We start from the raw sequence: 22065 nt of genomic DNA on the forward strand, positions 1-22065 counted from the left end.
CACTATACTAATGAAATTTCCATAACAAATAAGAAATTACTATAAAATAGTTTATTTTATGCAACATCATATATTAATATCTCGGAGAAGGCAATGGCACCCCACTCCAGTACTCTTGCCTAGAAAATCCCATGGATGGAGGAGCCTGGTGGGCTGCAGTCCATGGGGTCGCTAAGAGTCGGACACAACTGAGTGACTTCACTTTTACTTTTCACTTTCATGCACTGGAGAAGGAAATGGCAACCCACTCCAGTGTTCTTGGCCTGGAGAATCCCAGGGACGGTGGAGCCTGGTGGGCTGCCATCTATGGGGTCGCACAGAGTCGGACACGACTGAAGCGACTTAGCAGCAGCAGCAAATATTAATATCTAATAATGTGATAATATAATGTAATATTCTACAATAGCTGATTTGTCTGTGTAATGTTTGTGGGTTAGGATGGCAGATGTGCACACAGAAATTACTTGTGGATTTAAATGGGATGATTCAACCATACCGTTCAGTACAGGATATAAAAAGCAGATGATAAGAGTTACAGTATCAAAAACTCAAAGTTGGCCAGTGTGCTAATTTCAGTAGATGTCTACTCTAATTTTAAGATACTTCCCAATCAATTCATCAATGAGAGCAGCAGTTCTTTACTTAGAAGTTCAGTTGATTTTAGATGTTAGGTCAACAAGATCATTTCGGAGAAGGCAACGGCAACCCACTTCAGCACTCTTGCCTGGAAAATCCCATGGATGGAGGAGCCTGGTGGGCTGCCGTCTATGGGGTCGCACAGAGTTGGACATGACTGAAGTGACGCAGCAGCAGCAACAAGATCATTTGGTTACAAGATTCATTTCTCTTTTGCAAACTAAAGAATAACTTTTAAAAATAATTTATTTGTCCAAAAATCATTATCATTAATATACAACAAGCTTATCTTTGGAGCCAACAAAGTTATAATACATTTAAAAAATATCTTTAATAATTAAAGTGTCTACGATATGAATGGTATCCCCTCAGAAGAGGCCCCTTGTGAGGGCTTCACACCAAGAGACACATGGAGACTCTGTTCTTTGGTGAGAGAGAGAAACTGGATGGTTAAGGAGAGAAACTGTCACCCCAAAAATGGATGTATTTGGTCACATTTGGGAGTAAAGAGTCGGACACGACTGAGTGACTGATCTGATCTGCTTGCATTTGTGAATGTATGTCCAGGGAAGTCTTATCTGATTATTCGTGGCCCCACCTATCATAGTTCCTGGGCCTGTGACACTGAAAAGGTTGATCATCCCAGCTGAAATTGGTGAGCAAAGTTTAGAATCAAAACACTTACTCTGAGGGATGCTCAATTTTTTTCCCTCCCTAGTGTAATTATTGCCCCAATAATTAAGTTTTTGGTGAAATATTCTTAGCTTATACTTCGTGGTACTGAGAAGTGTGGAATTTCATGGAAAAATGTTATTTTCCAGATTTGCATGGGAAAAACTGAAACATGGGAAGGTTTAGGAACTTTTCAAAAACTCTCCTAACTGGTCAGTGCTAGACTTCTTGATTCTGAAATCCTAGTTTTGCCACAAATTTATTTATTTATTTATTTTTTACCCATAGCAAATCACAGTTTTATGATATAGGACAACATTTCATCTAAATTTTACAAAAGTATAGAGGAGGTATAAATATTAATGTTAGAACTAAAAGTTTGTTTCCCTGATATGGTGTCACATGTCACCTGTACTATTTTCTAAGTATGGTGAGACTGTTCCTATTTCATTTGACCTCATATCATGTGGAGAGTGGAGAATTTTCTGTCAGGGGATATGCCTTCTCTGGCCATACATGTCAGTTAGTCCAGAAAACTGCTGTGAAAATGTCTGATTTATTTATTTATTTTTTATTGTGAAGCTCATTGCTAAAGGTTGGAATTAAAATCTGTACTGCCAATTTTTTTTTTAAATCTGTGAGTCACAATATTTAAGAATCTTCAAATAGTAGCTCTTCTTACAGAATCCATTCTCACCTGTTGACTAACAGCTGCAGAATCAAGAATCTGGAACAAATTCAAGAGCTTGCACAAAAACAAGCTAGTCAAATCTATTCTTAGCAATTTATTACCAGACTGAAATACTTCTGGGGTTTTAGCTCCAGAAGATCTTTTTAAAAACCTGAGATCACAAGGCTATCATTAATCATAGCTGAGGTCTATAGTAGTTTGAAAAAGTGACCAAGTGAGCGAGTGAAAGTCACTCAGTCCTGTCCAACTCTTTGTGACCCCATGGACTATACAGTCCATGGAATTCTTCAGGCCAGAATACTGGAGTGGGTAGCCTTTCCCTTCTCCAGGGGGTCTTCCCAACCCAGGGGTCAAACCCAGGTCTCCCACATTGCAGGTGAATTCTTACCAGCTGAGCCACAAGGGACATGGTAAATTTGGGCAATTGTCACAAGGTTAGTGCTTTGGTCAGTTAGTGCTTTGGTCAGGGGAACTTATACGTCTTGGATGGCTACTGGACCATCTCAAAGGCTACTACGTGCAAATGCAAATCTACAGCCATCTTTAGCTATGTTTTAGAGTTAATTTTAACCTGATTTCATCTATATAGGAGAATAAACCCCACAACTCAGTAAGAATAGCCAGTAGCTTTGGCTCTTAGGAAGTTGATTGCTGCCTTAGGGGACTTACAAATGGTGTAGTGGGGACACTCAGAAAGTGGAGTTGATCTGCCTGTACTAAAGAGAGGATTATCAAGGGAGCTTGAGAAGGAATAGATATAAGGGAAAGAGAGAGTTTTAGCATGGTGGAGAGTATGTGAGCATGCGTGCAGGCTGAGGAGTCCATGACACAGAAAGACTGAGTGGGAAAAATAGGCACCCTCTGTAAGATTCACAAACAGCCTTATCTAATGGAAGTGCCTCATTTCAGAGAACGTGCATTCCCTATTTCTTCAGCCTCTGTCAGAGAGCCAAGTTCAGTATCATCATCTCTACAGATCGGACAAACCTTCCTAAGGTCAAAGAGACTGTTGGTCCGGACTTCCCTGGTGATCAGTGGTTAAGAATCTGTCTGCCAATGCAAGGGACATGGGTTCGATCCCTGGTCCGGGAAGATTCCACATGCTTTGGGGCAACTAAGCCCATGTGCCACACTATAGAGTAGTCCCCTCTCACTCGCAGCATCTAAAGAAAGCCCATGTGCAGCAACAAAGACCTGCTGCTGCTGCTAAGTCGCTTCAGTCGTGTCCGACTCTGTGCGACCCCATAGACGGCAGCCCACCAGGCTCCCCTGTCCCTGGGATTCTCCAGGCAAGAACACTGGAGTGGGTTGCCATTTCCTTCTCCAATGCATGAAAGTGAAAAGTGAAAGTGAAGTCGCTCAGTTGTGTCTGACCCTCAGCAACCCCATGGACTGTAGCCTACCAGGCTCCTCTGTCCATAGCATAGTCAAAAAAAAAAAAAAAAAGGAGAGAGAGAGACTTGGTCCTTATTGGTCCAGATCATGCCCATTACTCTATTCCTCAAGTTCTTTTTCCAACTTTCTTTTCCCATATATCTAGAATTCCTACCCTTGAAGTCTTTTTTTTTTTTTTTAGATTAAAGGGCTGTCTTCAGAACAAAACACAAGTATTCGATTTGACATAAAGGGGGCAGTAGAAAATTAATAGTACTTGTTAGCGGCAATTAGTCTTTTCCATTGGCTGGCAGAAGCAGCGCTGGAATCAAGGACTGTCTTCATGTGGAGGAGCAACAAGGTTTGAGACATGAAGCAGGGTTCCGGAAGGGACAAGGCTGAAAGCCTTGGGAACTCAGCCGCATCTGGAGCCCAGATGTGTGAAGGGGTAGGCGGAACAGCATGTGCCCCAGGCATCATGGTACACAAAGCAGGCTCTTGCATGCAACATTGGAAGCATAAGCTTGGTGCTTTAGTGAACCACAGATACACGTGCGCTTTGGCATATATACACACGACAGGTAATTCACACTGGTAATTCACGGGTAATTTTTCAATCCCCTCCACTTCAGGAAAGGAGATAAAATGGGAATTTGATCTCATAAGAGGTAGGTCTGAAACTCTGCAACATATTCTTGCCCTTGGCACAGAAACAATTTGTATATAATCATTTTATGTTCTTCTGAAGTGTGATTAATAACATTACTACAAAATTTGAATGAAAGAAATTATGATAAAGCAACCACTTCTTATAGGTGCTTTGTTTTAACCTTCATCACATGAAGCATTCTAGCTAGCTTGAAAATGTCAGTTTGTAAATATAGCCAATGTATTCAAAAATCCATTTCGTTGGGTTCAGTGTCAACATATCTTACTTGGTAGGGGGTCAACCAAGTATTGAGTGCTCTCCAACATGAATAGAAGCTTAAGACAATTATTTTGAAATATTCATGTAGATCAAGTAAATGGTTTATTTGCTTGAATTATCTGAATGCTCTCAATCTTTCTCCAATTTTGTTTTTGATGCTTAAGATTCAGATAGCACAGCAGAAGGACAAAAAAAGCAAAAGAAAGGACATTAGGCCATGATGACATGATAATAAAGAGTAATGGTTATAAAGTAGTAGTTTCTCAAGGCTAGAATCAAATCTGTTTAAAGGACAGCTTGACAAACTTTTGCAACTCAGGTTGTTAGTAGAAGAACCCCCAAGCTCCATCCTGCCTATCTTGGAATGTTCCTGTGATGGACAAACTTTAGATTATCTTATGTAGAGATAAATAAACTGTTTGCATATCATATTAGCCATTAACTTTACTTTGCTTACACAGGTGCAAATGTATGTGATAACCAGAACTGTTTTTTATTCAAACAGTTGTCCCATTGGTAGAGGGTGTAGCAACTCTATCCTGGGTTTACTCTGAAAAAAGAGCAATTTAGTTAATCATGAGCCTAGAGTTCTTAAACAGATGATTTCATTGATCACTGCTGGTTTTAATAAGCTTATAAATATAAAAACAGTGACTAATCTGTTTTCTCCAAAGATATAGTATTCTGAGAGCTAAATAAAAACGGGTTGGCATTCTTTGTTTGTGGCATGAATTCCTATATAAGCCCAGGTGTGAATTCATTATTGAAAGACAAAGTGTTAATACAGGGAGAAATATTGCTTTCTTATTTGTTTACTTTTTTAAAAAGTTTTAATTCCTTTCCATTATAACATTGCTATTTTCACCCTGTACTTTGTATGTTTTAAAATGATTTTTATATTGCATTCATTTCTACGGGTTAATTGTCATAAAGTTATCTTTATGTTCAAATTCTAGATTTAATCATCAACGAATAATTTTAATTAAAAATAATGGACATGCGATTTGAGAATTTGCTTCGTAAGCCTTGGGGCTTCCCAGTAAAGAATCTGTCTGCCAATGCGGGACACACGAGTTGGATCCTGGGTAAGGAAGATCCCTTGGAGGAGGAAATGGCAACTCACTCCTGTATTCTTGCCTGGGAAATCCCATGCACAGAGGAGCCTGATGGGCTACAGTCCACGGGGTTGCAAAGAGTTGGACACGACCTAGTGACTAAACAGTAATAATCACAGACCTTAGTCACATAGACTGAATTAGCAGCTTTAAGCCATATGGCTGCAGAATTTCAGATTAGAGCCATACTACTACTATTTTTCAAACCGTACTACTTTTCCCCCTCATTATTGAACATCTGAACTTAAGAACTTCATTATAAAATATGTAAAATATAATTTTAAGGAAAATACTGTCTGATACCTAACATAAAGTATGCATTAATGTATAGCATAATGTCTAATGTACACTTTTCTTCTCATGAGTCTTTCATTCTTATTTAACTTCTTTTTCAACTTTGCTTCCTGACTCCAGAGATGCTGTTTTACTTTCTCCAGATAATACGAGGCAAACTTCCACCAGGAAAGGCTATGGGTGTGTGAGAGAGGGGCAGAGAGGAGACACAGTGGGGATTAAGTGCTTCTCAAACAGCTTGTCCATGACCCTCCTTATCATTAACCCCACCTTTATCCTCTAGTCTAGAAATGCCTATGTTATCAGTTCCCTCGCCTTTTCAAGATTCTGGGTTGAGTCTTCAGTTTTCTCCATTGCTGCTTTGGATTTTAACTTTCTCAGGTTTCCTAAATCAGTTACCACTCCTTTGCTCTCTAGCTTCCAAACTTTTAAGATTATATCCTTCCCAGAAAAAAAAAAATTTAAAAATAACATCTGAACCAAAAAAGTAATGTGTTTGAATACAGTCATATCTTTGATCGCATCGTTTTCTATTTTCTTGGAATTGCTCCTTGAACGAATTTGTGTTTTGGTGCAGGGGTTCCAGTTTCCATCTCAAATGGCCCGAGGGGTGGGGCAGCTGTTCTGTCTTGTGTCACTAGTTCAAAACCCCAGACTGGTCAGGGTCAGAAATAACCAGAGAAGTGTAGGAGAATCCCAGAGCAGTACAACACAGGCCCTGGTTTCCATCTGGGACAATAGGAGGGTCCTTGCTCCCAGCCCAGAGGCAGCAGCTGCAGTCGGGTAGACATGGCTTTGTGATAAGGGGGTGAGACCAAGGGCCTGAGACCGTCCCCACCTCCCCAGCCTGCTGGTTCCCATGGTTTATACTTGGAGAGGACGGTTTCGTAACGTCTTCTTTGTCCCCAGGGACGAGCTTGGGAAGTAGGTAAGACATGCGCGTCAGGGGGCATTGCCGTGGCACCACCATGGTGAAGGGCAAGGTGCCTGAGCTGAGCCAGGGGCCAGATGGGGTTCGTGTCTGAGATGCAAAGAAACCATGACTCCACAGAAAGCTGAGCAGAGACTTTTGGAGGTGGTGGTAAAGCTGGGCTTGTTGCCTGGTTCCAACTATGTTGAGAAAACAGCACAAGTGGAACCATGGATTTTCAGCAGAGAATACAAGCAGGACCCCAGGAGAGCAGCAGCCTCTTTCCTCCCCAGAGGGTCCCCTGAATGTCTCTTCTTGGAGGTGCCATCTTTGGAAGGAGAAGATGGTGGTGGTGAGCCTTGAGAATAAAGAACTAGCTTTGATGGAGTCTGAATATTTATCTGAGAGACATTTAAAATGAAAAGACTATTTCAAAGCAACAGAAACTGTTTTAATCTGAGACTGTATCACCTTTAACTAGCAAATTTAAAACTTCCCCTCCAATCAGCAGAAACTGTGGGTTCATAAGAAAGAGCAAATGAGTTATAAAAATTAAAGAAACCAAAAAAAAAAAAAAATTAAAGAAACCATATTTTTTTCCTGAAAATATCCGAGTTGTCACTCATGTACAACCTGAGTTGTACATGGCAAGTTAGGACTGGGTTCCCTCATTGGAATGTTGATTTTATCTGAATTCAGCAAGTGCCACTTCATTAGGTATTTTTTAAATATTTTATGTATTTATTATGTTATGTTGCATTCAGCAGTATGACTGAATATGAAACTAGAGAGATCTAGAGAATTTCTCCCTGACATGCACTGTAATTGTTGAAACAAATAACAGACACTACAGGTTTTGTTAGAATACAAGATTGTCATTTGGTATTTACTAGAATTGCAAAATCAGCTGGTTAAGGAAAGACAATTGGACTCCCCAAATATGTTGATGTTTACATGTTTGATGGTCATAATAATATAAATGTAAACTGTGGAGAATGACAAGAAAAAATTATTGCTTTAAATGCCATTAAGTTATTGCTAAGCTCCCCCCCAAACAGTTGAATGCATGTTTGTGTTACAGCAGGCAGGTACCTCCCATTCTTTCTCCTAAAAATACAGTAAGTGTCTAAAATCTTGGTTCTAGATTTGGCGTCAGCACTTTGCTATAAATCTGCCCCAAAGCCATTAATACCAGCCTGTGTGGGTGCGCATGGGTGTGTGCGAGCTCGTTCTGCCAGGACTTAAGCTTTGGGATAAAGGGTGACTGTGTCATAGCCCTCCGGGGGCCTCATGCGGGCCCGGGCGTGAGTTTCACAGTACAGCTCCCCCTCCACGAAGAAGTAGCCCTTCTGTTTGAGGTTGAGGTTACAGTCGGCGCACACGAAGCACTCCGGATGCCGGTATTTGTCCCGCGCTTTCACAACCGCACCACTGGTGGGGAAAAAGGAGACCCTCGTGAACACACAAACACACACATAGAGCCAAAAACATGACCCAAAGGGAGACAACACTATAGATAAGGCAGGTGTTTCACATTCAGGAAAGAACAGCTATAAAACTGGGCGCAGCTGTGAAACTGATGCAGTTGCCAGGGAGAGCCAAGACAACAATAAATCTTCATGGCTTTCTCTCCGTTGTTCACGTGTCAATGTTTTTCAGATTTTTTTTTTCAAACAAATTTTCTTTTCTTTTTTTTTTTTTTTTTTAGAGAAATGATAGGATCTTACTTCATGATCTCTCCCCATTGTTTCTTTGGAAGCAGGAGAGATGATGCAGATAATCCTCTGCAAAGGAATCGGATTGTGACCAAGGTTGTTGTCTATACAACCAAAGTCCCTCTGCTTAAACTGTCTAGCTTGGTGGTCCAGCGTCCACTCTATGGAACACAGAACAGATCAAAGGGCAGAGATGGAATTTTCATGGGTGGGTACACTTGCATTTCGACAGTAAACTGTTAAAACAGTGTACTCCAACTTTGGAGCAACAGTTGTTGGATTGGCAAAAAAAAAAATCCTTTCGGGTTTGTCCATTGCGGTGTACGGAAAAGCCCAAACAAACTTCTTGGCCACCCCAATGCTTTAGGTAACATCACGACCTGTCCTGTGTTACGAGGTCCTCTCTGCCCCCAGCCCCCTGTCCTGCTAGTTTCTCTGTCTCCCAGCCCCCTCTGTGCTATAAGCAGGCTTATCTCCTTCCCCCACCCTCCTGGGATGCCTCCTGGGTGACTCGACTGATAGCTCCTCAGTGTGAGAGCTAGTGACAGGGGAACAGAAAAAGGGGATGGAAGACATGCTCCCACGGGCAGGAGGTGGAGGGACTGAAATGATCTGGTTCACCTGAAGGTCTGAAACTAGCAAGGATGGCTGTTTACACCTAAAGCCCCTTAAAATGGAAGCTGACTTTGTGTCTAAAAAATCATATTTCAGTATTTGTGCAACTTTAAGAAATCGACTAAGGATAATGTGTTTTAATGAACAACTGGATGACCCCCATATTTGTTTTCCTGGGTTTATACAGAAAAGGAAGAATTCAAAGACTATGCATCAACAAAGGGAGGGCTTTGTGAAGTGAAGTCATGATTCTCGGAAATGACTTTTAGGATATACTTCTGGGGCAGTTCCCTTTCATGAACATATACCTGAAATTATAAGTCAGGATTTCCACCTCACATTCTATGCTAATTTGGGGGTACACCTAAAGGATTTCTGGTCAGACTGCCCTAAATGTTGTGGACATTTATATTTCAGTTCGCTGAATAGAAATTTGTTTTTTGTAAAACTTCAAGTCTCTTTTAGAGGAAATAGGGAACTGACGCCAAGACTGGTGGTGAATTTGGGGTTGAAAATGAAACTTACACGATGCCACTCCCGCATTTGTCACAGAATGGCATCTTCTGCGTGCCGCCAGCACCGCCGTGGACTTTTGTAACTGGAGCTCTCACACTCCGAGTTCCAGCAGGACGGTCATCTGAAATACAAAGTGCTTCCATTTATGGCCAGGGAGCAGCTGGCTACGGTTTATACTTTGCTTCTATTTTAAGGTGTGCACTTTAACCTGAGGAATTCTTAGCCTTCACCCACAATATCATTTGGAAAGAACCAGGATTCGTTCAAGCATAATTTATTCTGAAATGGGACCTTACAAAACGAAATTAGTTAAAAAACTGTTGTTGTTGTAGGGAGCTGTTACAAAATGCCCAAAGGAACAGAGAACATTTTGCATCTTTCCTTTTTAAATTTTGGGCTCCAAAATCACTGCAGATGGTGACTGCAGCCATGAAATTAAAAAACGCTTACTCCTTGTAAGGAAAGTTATGACCAACTAGATAGCATATTCAAAAGCAGAGACATTACTTTGCCAACAAAGGTCCGTCTAGTCAAGGCTATGGTTTTTCCTGTGGTCATGTATGGATGTGAGAGTTGGACTGTGAAGAAGGCTGAGCACCGAAGAATTGATGCTTTTGAACTGTGGTGTTGGAGAAGACTCTTGAGAGTCCCTTGGACTGCAAGGAGATCCAACCAGTCCATTCTGAAGGGGATCAGCCCTGGGATTTCTTTGGAGGGAATAATGCTAAAGCTGAAACTCCAGTACTTTGGCCACCTCATGCAAAGAGCTGACTCATTGGAAAAGACTCTGATGCTGGGAGGGATTGGGGGCAGGAGGAGAAGGGGACGACAGAAGATGAGATGGCTGGATGGCATCACTGACTCGATGGACATGAGTCTGAGTGAACTCCAGGAGTTGGTGATGGACAGGGAGGCCTGGCGTGCTGCGACTCATGGGGTCGCAAAGAGTCGGACACGACTGAGTGACTGAACTGAACTGAACTGATACATAGCATAAAATGGACCATCTTCGCCATTTTAAGTGTGTAATTCAGTAGCATTAAGTATGGTCACAATTTTGTGCAACCATCACTGATACCTATTTCTAGAACATTTTCATCATCTAAAACAGAAATTCTGTAACCAGGAAACATTAACTCTGTATTTCACTCTCCTTCCAGACCCCGGTGACCTCTATTATACTTTCTGTTGCTATGACTGGACTATTCTAAGGTCCTCATATAAATGGAATCATGCAATATCTGTCTCTATGTCCCTGGTTTATTTCATTTAGCAGAATGTTTTCAAGGTTCATCCATGTTGCAGCATATATCAGAATTTTCATTCCCTTTTAAGGCTGAATAATAGTGTACTTTTATGGATATATACCACATGATGTTTTTCCATTCATGTGTAAATAGACATTTGGGTTGTTCCCAACTTTTGGCTGTTGTGAATAATGCTTCTGTGGATGCTGGTGCATAAGTATTGGTTTGAGTCCCTGCTTTCAGTTCTTCTGAGTATACATCTAGGAATGGAATTGCAGGATCCCGTGGCAATTCTCCTGTTTCACTTTTTGAGGAACCACCATACTGTTTTTCCCAGTGGCTGCACCATTTCACATTCCCCATCAGCAGTGCACAAGGGTCCCTATTTCTCCACATCCTCACCAACACTTAGTTTCCATTTGTTTGATAATGGCTATACTAATGGGGCATTTTGCATTTCTGTGCAACTTGTGAAGGACAGTATATATCTTTTGGACATGGAAAACCATTGGTAAGAGCATAAACTCTGAAGACCCCAGGAGTGGGCTGGAGACCCAACTCTGTTTCTTACTGGCTGTGTGGCTTTGTGCAAATCCACCCTCTCTATGCCTCATTTTCTCTTTTGTTAAATAGGGGAAATAACAGCTCCTACCTCACTGAGTTATTGTGGGGATTAAATGATCACATGTGAAAAGCAGCTCAGCACAGGATTTGGGACTGTGCTGTTCATTCCAGTGTTGTCTAAAAATTTGATGATTATGATAGCCTGGGATATGGGGGAGGCTGAGAAATTTTGCAGTATTTTATGATCAATAAGCTGAACTAGCCCTTGACTACTGAGATAGGATTTATCTTTGATGCTCTTTTACCATCAAGTTGGTGGCTCCTTAAATATGCTCTGGATGTTCTCCTCCTAAACCAGGCAACACCAAATCCTTTTACAGCAAAGAGTCATTTGATGACTGATGAAAATCAATTTTTAGACTCTCATTCCCATTATGCTTGCTGCCCTCCCCTCCCCTGACCCTTGCAATAACCTCTGTCAACAACGTCTCAGCAGACATTAACGGACTGCTCACCAGCGCCATCGTTCACTAGTTCCTGGAGCACCCTGAAGGAGCCCGACTGGCGAGGCTGGGTAGGTTCATTGCGGTTGTCGTGGAGCATCCGGTACACATCCGACTCGGGGGGCACGGAGGCCGTGGGTTCACTGAAACAACATGCCGCGGGAAGCCGCGTCAGGAGCGTGCGTATGCGCAGGAAGACACAAGATATCAATAAGCAGTGACTGCTGTATTTACAGCACCTCCCCAACAGAGATTCCGTATTCTCAAGTTAATCTCTATTACAGTTAAGTATAATGTGAATTCACACGGGTTGCCTTAAAAAATATCATTGATTAACCTGGGGTCACTTCAGCACTTCTCCATGTGCAAGAATCCTTTTGGAGGGCAACTGAAACGTTGTTAGGAAATAGTAATTTAAAAAACAATGCGTGCGTCTGATGGATATATAATTATAATATGAACAAAATTAACCTTTTAGAAATAAAAGACCACATACGTGTGATAGAAAGTGCATGAGTGAGCCCAGTTTATCTCAGTCATAAAGATGTTAATAAAATTCAGATTCATTTTTGATATTAAACCAAAAGTGTATGGTTTAGTTTTGTTAACTCTTGAATCAAGGTAACATTTTGCCTGTAAATGGAAGAATTCAACTTCCCAGTGTTTGAAAGCGCATAATACAGTGTCTTTCACACAGAAGTCAGTTGTATAGGCTACTAAATAGCTACATTATAATTCATTTACAAAAATGATAGATGATTTATTTTAATAAACTTTCTACAAATATATTCATGTTGAACAATAAAAAATGCGACAATAAAAATACATGTCAGGCACTGTAATATTTTACTATTTTGTCATTTAATTGCATTATCTAGAAAAGGTAGTTGCTATTTGCACAAATTTTTATTACCTATATCATATTTGGAAATAATCATCTTACCTATCTGAAGCTCCTTGCAAATGGCTTTGAAATACATTATGCTATTATTATCTTATCCCAAGGACTATCTTTGGGATATTGTTACATAACACTTGTAAGCATTATAATACTTTATAATGGTTCTATAATATTGAAAGAAGTAATAAGGTTTTATCTTCTAATAAATCTTTTTAATTGAAAAGTACTTTGAACAAATATGCATAATAGAGAAAAAATTAGTCAAAATAGAGACCAATGGAAATTAGATATCTATATTAGTAGCCTGAGATATTCACTTACAAACCCTTACTCATGGCAAAAATAATTAACTCTTCCACAAGATGCCATTAGAAGAGACAAAAGATATCATTTCTTTTAAAACTTCTCTGAACCTCCCATCCCTTCCCCAGTTTTTGATACCCAAAGAAGAAACACAGTATCCCAGATTATAAATCACTTTTGAGAAGTACTGTACCAGACATTTGCAAAGTACATTGTAGTTTTTCAAAAGACATGTACATTTCGTCCTGTCATGATTTCATTTTATTGCTGTCACATAAAACTCTGCTTGCTTAATTTCTCAAATCACCATTATCACAAGGCCTAAAGCTTTCTTTCGATTAAGACAATGCTACAAGATAACAGTAAAGTCAACATTGCCCATGTGTTTAGTTAATATGCCCACGGTTCAGAAAGGCTCTTATTACCTCATCAAGGGTGTTTCCCCTAGAGCTGTTGAAACCTGACCCTGAAGTGTTTCCATAATATTGTCATCTGAGTACAACTGCATGGGTGTATTAAATTGAGCATGTACAATCTTCACACCAGGAAGTTCCATTTCCAAAGGAATGTTAGGGGCCATCTTAGCAGCAACTTTCAAGTCACCTGGGCAAATAGTACTAAGAGTACTGACAGAAGAAGGGGTGCTACGCCCACTGCCGCCATCAACACCGGACGGAGTGCTGCATCCACTGTGTTAATGACCACGTCACACACAAGATGACACGGGAACCAGAAAATCCAGACAGGGGAACACAGAGAACAAGTACAGAGAGGTTAAAAGTAAGAGGTGAATTAAATCAAATGGAAAAGAAATGTTTATTTCTGGCTAGAATTTGTTTTAGAAAGGGAACACTTAAAATTCACGATTGAAAAAAGTTTCACAGAATTAAGATACCGGTGATACTGCATTTCTTGGCTCTGCTGTACTATAAAATATGCTCTGCTAGGTGAAAGCTTCATGGGAAAAGAGTTGTGTATAAAGGAAGTGGCACAGGGGAATTGCATTAGCTGGAATCCTTTTACATTTCTGAGCTGCAGTATTTAAAATATTAATGAATGATCCTACACAAATAGTAATAGGAATATGCAGTGTGAAGATCCAATCAAATATTTAGGCTAAACACTGCAAAATAAGTATTTTCAGAAATATAGTTGGGCTTAATTCAAAGTAATTGGCAACTTGAAGTTATCTGGTAAAGATTCTGTTTTATGACATTTTATAAATATTTGTTACTATTTTAACTTTTTCTATTTAGTTCTCTAATTTTGTGAAGACTACACTTTAAGAAATTGGTGACTTAATATAGGTCCTAGAAATAGCCAATAAATGCTTGTCACCTTGAAATTAATAATTAGAGAGCAAATAAAGTGATCTCAGACTCTTTGGATGCAACTTAGGGCTAAGATATGTATATATATTTCTTTAATAGCTATTTTCTTGCAAAATTTTGAAAGCACATATATATTTTCATGCATATTTTTCATTTCCTTTTAAAGTCAAGTCAAAGGAACTTACTAAAACATCAGAAAGGCCAGTCATGCAATTTTAAGAACAACTACAGAAACTTCATATACTTATGAATAGAATTCTCTACAGATATGAGGTTAGTTATAACTGACATGCTGATGACTAAAAGTCATTTTTATACATGCATTTTAAATGCAGCATGACAAATGCATTTTTTTGAGAAATGGAATATATTGTTTGTTTTTTTTTTAAAGCATAGTCATTTAAGACAAAGCCAAAGGAAACATTAGTATTGATGTCAGCTTCTATCATGTCTGCAAGTTAGTGTTGCTGTAAACTCAAGGCAGAGAACAGTTTATATGGTGTGTTTATCTCAGTCAGTGTTCCCTTAGGGCTCAAGTATGGCCCCTGCCTGCATTTACTCTTCAGGGCTATTAATGTCAACCTCAGGCCCATACAGAGAGCAAAAACTCCAAACCCAATATATTGAAGATTGATTTTGTTGGCTTCATCAGTGTTGCAGCCTGGTTAGTCTGGGCAACCCTTGTCACTAAATAAGTTACAAAAAATTTTTTTGTGTTGTGTTATCCAATTTGACCTGCACAGACTAAATGAAGCAGGTTAATATGAACGTGATCCTTCACTTCCTGGCTGTTGAGAACCTGTTTGAAACTCAGTCAATAAATTGGTTGATCACACACACAAATATCAAGTGGTTTATTCACCATTTTCATAGGCTTAACACTATACTGGTTGCTGAAATTGACTTCAGTTGATAAAAGAGTAGAAATGAAATTTCAGTTAGAGTGCAATTCAGTCAGGATCATATTGATTTGACCTCAGTATAATGAAGTTTATTAAATTGTAATTTAGGGGTTTGAGACACTGAATTTCAGTATTGGGAGACTGGAGCTTAAAATAGTGAACCTTTTCCACAAGCATTTTATAACTACTCTGACCTTACTGTGTCCCAGGCATGGTGTTAGATAGTGGAGATGTAAACTATGGTTAACTCGGAACTTACAGATAGAACTTACTTTATAGTTGTAATTAATATTATTTTTCCCCTCTTATTAGTGTTCTTATATACATGCATGTCTGTGTATATAATTTTGTTTAAGCAGAGATTGTGTCTTCTATTTCCTAGTTTCTTAATCATTCTATTTAAGGGCTCATGTCTATCTATTCACATAGAAAATAAAACCTAAGCAAATGACAATTATCTTTTTTATACATTTCTGGAACGATTTTAAACGAGCTCTTGAACTGATGCTTAAAAAATAGTGTTCATGGACTCCAGTTACTGTGGAGATGATCATGGGTCAGAATGACCTATTCCTGTGACTTGGAAAGGTAGATACTGCTGAAATTTCATGACATTGAGCTATTGACTTGGCAACCTGTAAGGCTGATGATACACTCAATTACTATCATACAACTGGATAGATCATTAGACACAGAACTCATTTCCCTGCTGTGTATATGGACTTTTGGGGACATGCTTCTGGATGCAGCTTGTCCAAAAACCACTAACTGGATTGTATTTTATCACTTGGATCTATAAAATGCCTTGCTGAACTTTTAATGTTAGTTTTGGCTTTAAACATTTACATATTTTCATATTAAAATACTTTTCTTTTAATATGGGTCAGTTACGATGAAACCATGAAAAGAACCCTAAAGGCAATGGCACCCAACTCCAGTACTCTTGCCTGGAAAATTCCATGGATGGAGGAGCCTGGTAGGCTGCAGTCCATGGGGTCTCTAAGAGTTGGACACGACTGAGTGACTTCACTCTCACTTTTCACTTTCCTGCACTGGAGAAGGAAATGGCAACCCACTCCAGTGTTCTTGCCTGGAGAATCCCAGGGACGGGGGAGCCTTGTGGGCTGCTGTCTATGGGGTCACACAGAGTTGGACACGACTGAAGTGACTTAGCAGCAGCAGCAACTAGTATTAAGACCCAAGGAGATGACTATATTGGTATCTCCAACTTACATCTGATTCAAAAGTTGTTTATTAATGGTGTAGTTATTGCTTGATAAGTAGCCACTCAAAATTCCACCTTGATGAAGAATTATTTGGCAAGAACAAGAAATTCGGAAGCTAGAGCAAATAGTGAGGGGCCACAGGAAGACAGGGAGGATAATAGAAGCAATTTTAGAATTTTTTAAGGTTTGTTTACTGGTACCTGTTTTTTAAGCAAATCCTTTCATATCTGGTTTTACTCTCCCCTCTTCCAAACTTAGCTAGATTGAAAGGCACCTTACAATAAAAAAATTATGAGTAGCTTGTCATTGTCACCATGTTTGAATTAAATGAAAATATTAAAGAAGGGCATTATGTACCTGAATCTCTGACTTACCCTGAATTTTGCTATTAAATGTAATTGGTCTTTAGCAGAAGCAAGATCTGTGTTACTCTAATGTATCATTTTACTCAAGCCTCGTGGAGTTCTATAGCTCATGTTAGTGAGCTTACATTTATGTTAACCTCAAAAGAATGCAAGTATATCTGTTTTACTATGCTTCTTTAGGAAGAAGTATGTATATATATTTATTCAATAGTAAAAGAGCATTTTAACTTCTAACCCAGTTGTTTTTTTTTTTTTATGCTATTGAGAGTGGGGTTGGAAAACTGTTGAATGTGGGGAAATAGAGAAGGATGTAGAGGAGAATGAAATATGAAGGAGGAAAAAACTAAAAGAAGCCAAAAAGGATTGTTCAAAGTTGCCAGTATGCAGGAGGAATAACAGCTCCTGATTCTTCTTGCTAATCAGGAAGTCTAATTAGGCACTCTCGAGATTTTGTTCCTTTATCTAATGAACATTTGCTAAGCATTTACTGTCCTAGCCTCATTTCTTGGTAGTGGAGATACAATATGTTTATATTCTAGTGGGGTCAGATGTCTTTAGTAGTCATTGCCTTATTATTAATAGCATCTTTCTCCAGCTCTTTTACTTCATTTCCTCTTTCTGAGTCTGATATCACAAAATTGGCTTACTTTGAGGTCATTTTCTGGCCCTGAGTCTAGCTCATGGAAAGGTCTGCACATGGAAATCATATATCAAGTGATGACTGACCATCCATGGCAAGCAGCATAAACTCAGATGTCTCCAGGGGCCACGAGGGTCACACATATATGAAAATGGGCCAGGTGTCATACGCTTGGGAGTTAAGGGTATTTTGCCAAGATGGAGAGTAGATGTTCCATCTTAAGGCACTGACCTAAATTCTGTATTTTTAAACAACGGGAGGGTTAAATAAAACATTGTGAATTGACTCCACCTACAGACAAGCAATTGGGACACCTGATGTAGATCATTGTTCACTGATCTGTTAGGGTTGATCCAGCCTAACCCCCACTTCCTTCCTCTGGGCTGGTTGATGGAGCTGAGGTCAGAGGACTTCAGGTTTCCTGAAGTCACTGTTTCCTGATGTGGCAATACAGGAGGCTCATTTCTTTCCTCGTAAGTTGGAATTTAGTCTCTAGAGAAGATTTGTAAAGGATCGTCTGACGATGATCTGTTTCTCTGACAGACAAGAAGAGATCTTGCTCATTATTATTCCAGTCTATGCACAGTTATCCATGAGGGTTACCCAGTAAATCTCCCTGCCTACCAACTCTCTCTTTATACTTATTTTCCCCAAGTGGAAACATTCCAAGTGGCCCCTCTTCCTTTGCAAGTATCCATGTGTGTGTGTGTGTGTGTGTGTATGTATGTGTGTTAGTCTCTCAGTTGTGTCCAACTCTGCGGCACCACGGACTGTGGCCTGCCAGGCTCCTCTGTCCATGGAATTCTCCAGGCAAGAATATTGGAGTGGGTGGCCATTCCCTTCTCCAGGGGTCTTCCCAACCCAGGGATTGATCCCAGATCTCCTGCATTGCAGGCAGGTTCTTTACTATCTGAGCCACCAGGGAAGCCACACAAGTATCCATGTGTGAAAGTCGCTCAGTTGTGTCCGACTCTCTGTGACCCCATAGACTGAAGCCCACCAGGCTCCTCTGTTCATGGAATTCTCCAGGCCAGAATACTGGAGTGGGTAGCCATTTCCTCCTCCAGGGGATCTTCCCAACTCAGGGATTGATCCCAGGTCTCCTGCATTGCAGGCGGATTCATTACCATCTGAGCCATCAGGGAAGACCAAGAATAGTGTGGGGTGGGTAGCTTATCCCTTCTCCAGGGGATTTCCCGACCCTGGGACTGAACCCAGGTCTCCTGCATTGCAAGCAGATTCTTTACCAGCTGAGCCACCAGGGAAGCCACACAAGTATCCATAAGAAGGCAAATTTATTTTTATGTAAGAGCTAGAATGAGTGGGATTACCCAGCAGGCTCTGATGACACAGTGAGAACTAGGTGCTGAGATGGGATGAATGGACTGCATTAAACACAGAAAGCTGCACCAGCCTTTCCACCTTTGCCTCACCTGCTTCCTTACTCGCAACTGGGGGCTGGTTTTCATGTTTGTTCCTGCTGACTGGGCCATCCTGCCCTGGGACAGGGTATGTCTGCTAACTTCAAAGGTCACTGTGTTCTGGATGGGATTCTCATAGCAGCCGGGGTATCAGTTATAAATACACACAGCGATTGCATAATATTTCACAGCTCTATAATCTTGTCAATATTTACTCTCAGAAATGGAGGTGAGTTGGCTGCTAGTCTCTGCTAGGTGAATTTGTTTCTTTTGCTTTTGCAGTAAGCTTCAAAAAAGAGAAAAGTCACTCCAAACACCTAAGAGTTATGTATCTTGGTGATTAGTAGGATTTATTAAGGAGGCATGCACTCCACACTTCACCATCTTAAAGCTTATGACCTGCTTCGGCCTGGGATTATGAAAGGTTTGGGCCGAACGTTGTGCTTGTGTTCAAAGTAGTTCACATCCTGTAAAAACAAAGCGTTAGAGAGCCCCTCAGTGGAGGATTAATAGATATATATATTTTAGATAAAATTAAATGCACAATTGTTCAGAAAGGATTATTTATCACCAGATATTGACATGAGTAAGAAGGGTGATGATGGAGCCAGAGCGATTTCTTCCTCTCAACCATCTATTCACTAAACGTTCAGGAACTGGCAGACTGGACCCTAGAACCATGTTCTAGATGCTTGTCTTTAAAAGAAAAATCTGATCCGTGCCTTCAGGAAAGTAAAAATCAAACAGCAAGAGCTGGACTTTCGAAAGGAAAAGCAGCCTTACTGTCACCATTGAGAGCATGGCAGCCAGAAACCAAGTGGAATACTTACTTTTGAGGCGAACTAGGGATGAGCCCCCGCAGCTGCCCGTGAAGTGCATCTTGTATATTGCTGGTTGAATAGAGCCCAATGGGTGAGTTATAGGAAGCGCTCACTACCTGTCTTTTGTCATCAATGTTTGCTGCTGCAACAAAAGGCTGGGCCCTTCTGTTGTGTGCGGCACCAATGGGTTTGAACTCCTGTACAATGGCAGACAAAATACACAAAAGCCACAGAATGCACAACAAAGCCGTTAGCGCGCAAACCAACAGCATCGCTCTTGTTAATCAAGGCTTCTTTATCCACTACGAGATTAATGGCAGGGTTAAAGGAGGACTACATTTGCCATGAACTTCATATGTGTTGTGAACGTCACCATATGTTAAGGTGCAAAGGAACTGATATTATTTGAAGTATAAAATAATGCAAATATTGTACCTGTCTGCTCGCTTCTGACTTCATCTAAGAAAGTCTCATAGGACTCATTTCAATCCAGAAATTTTGTGTCAAAAATAAGATTTTTGGCTTAGAAAAATGATTCTATGTAACACTGTCTTAAGTAGAACTTAGATAAAATTTCTCTTAACATTTCCCCCATTTTAGGAAATGGGAGACTAAATCAATCAGAAGGGAGTGAACATTTATGAATAACTGTCCTGCATCATTGTAACTAATCAAGTCTTTTTTTCCTGTTTTTTCTTAATTCCTACAACAAACAACATTCTTAATTTGCATTGAGATATAACCTTAAATGTTGAAAAAATAATAGAAACTAAAGGACTTCCATTATGAAAGAGGAAAAACATTTACAGAAAACCCTCCCTTTTTATTGTGCTGATTCCATGTTGTGGGTTCAAGTTTACTCTAGTTGCAGAAAGACTTCAGTCAGCAATTCAGAGACAGTGAATGTAGGTGATTTACGGAAGCATTTTCACTTTATTGCTCAGGGAAAAAGAACAAACTTCAATCCAAAACTCTGAGTTTGAAACATGCCTGAATGATCTGAAACTCTGTTATTATCTTTCAATGTAGGAATCAAATTTTCCAATTTTTATACAGATGGATAATTTTGTCAAGTCACTAAACTTTTTCTTCTTCTAAGCAACAGAAGAAAACCAAAAACCAATGCTAAAAGACACACAACTGATTCTCTTTCAAACTTTCTCATTTGGCAGAATTAGTTAAGATCCATCTTTACATTATGGCATCCCACTCCAGTACTCTTGCCTGGAAAATCCCATGGACGGAGGAGCCTGGTAGGCTGCAGTCCATGGGGTCGCTAAGAGTCAGACACGACTAGGCGACTTCACTTTCACTTTTCACTTTCATGCATTGGAGAAGGAAATGGCAACCCACTCCAGTGTTCTTGCCTGGAGAATTCCAGGGACGGGGGAGCCTGGTGGGCTGCCATCTATGGGGTCACACAGAGTCGGACATGACTGAAGTGACTTAGCATAGCATAGCATTACATTATTTTCACTCACACATTCACATCAACCTCCTTTACTTTTGTGACGTCACCGACAGTGTTTCACAGAGATCTCAAATAGTACAAACATTTATGATTACTTGAAATGTTAATGGAGACTATTTTGATTTAAAAACTAAAAACATCGAGTAATATTCTTATTTGTGTCATTTTCCCCTTGTGATTATAGACGAGTAAGGTGTGGGAGTGTGCTTTTTAGAAAAAAGCTTGTGTTCCTTTCTTAGGGGTGGAGCCACAGTTTTGCGTGGATTTCGGGGAAGGCCGACAACTTACATCAGGGACCCAACCAGAACAATGCTTCTTCTTGGTTCTCCTGAGCAGGCAGTCATCACATACACTCCCTGTTCCCCCACTTGGGCCTGTTGGAAAAAGCCCACTTACAAAGTAGCTGCTGCTGCTGCTGCATCGCTTCAGTCGTGTCCGATCTGTGCGACCCCAGAGACAGCATCCCACCAGGCTCCGCCGTCCCTGGGATTCTCCAGGCAAGAACACTGGAGTGGGTTGCCATTTCCTTCTCCAATGCATGAAAGTGAAAAGTGAAAGTGAAGTCACTCAGTTGTGCCCGACTCTTAGCGACCCCATGGACTGCAGCCTCCCAGGCTCCTCCATCCATGGGATTTTCCAGGCAAGAGTACTGGAGTGGGGTGCCATTGATGACAAGACAAATGGGGTGCAGCTTCAAACACTAGCCCTAACAGAGTCTTTGACTCCAACTGCCCCAAGTCTCATGATACCTGAAAATCTGTAGTGTGGTGAATAAGAGCTTTTCTCTCAACTACTTTGGACAGCATAGTTTAATAGCCTCCTGAACTTGAAGGTCTGTGATTCTATAGTATGATTGACTTGACTCATATCTTATTGATTCAATCTTTAATCTCCAGAATAATGG

The 22065-nt window shown here is 40.3% G+C and overlaps 1 protein-coding gene across 3 annotated transcripts in view; it reads right to left on the bottom strand.

Moving 5' to 3' along the window:
* Positions 1 to 7338: 7338 nt before the first annotated feature.
* Positions 7339 to 22065, bottom strand: part of PDLIM3 (PDZ and LIM domain 3) — a 30871-nt gene continuing 16144 nt past the window's right edge. Inside the window, exons 4-8 of one of the 3 annotated variants that reach the window (XM_005225999.5) lie at positions 19269 to 19336; positions 13410 to 13673; positions 11793 to 11923; positions 9476 to 9587; positions 7339 to 8051 (exon numbers count right to left, since the gene is read on the bottom strand). In XM_005225999.5, coding sequence (XP_005226056.1) covers positions 7862 to 8051; positions 9476 to 9587; positions 11793 to 11923; positions 13410 to 13673; positions 19269 to 19336 — 765 coding nt within the window. In that variant the 3' untranslated portion in view covers positions 7339 to 7861. Of the gene's footprint in view, positions 8052 to 9475; positions 9588 to 11792; positions 11924 to 13409; positions 13674 to 19268; positions 19337 to 19699; positions 19888 to 22065 lie in introns of all 3 variants that reach the window. The other 2 variants (XM_005226000.5, NM_001034646.1) reach the window with 2 other exon arrangements.

Source organism: Bos taurus, chromosome 27 (assembly GCF_002263795.3).
Source record: "Bos taurus isolate L1 Dominette 01449 registration number 42190680 breed Hereford chromosome 27, ARS-UCD2.0, whole genome shotgun sequence".
Classification (NCBI taxonomy): domain Eukaryota; kingdom Metazoa; phylum Chordata; class Mammalia; order Artiodactyla; family Bovidae; genus Bos; species Bos taurus.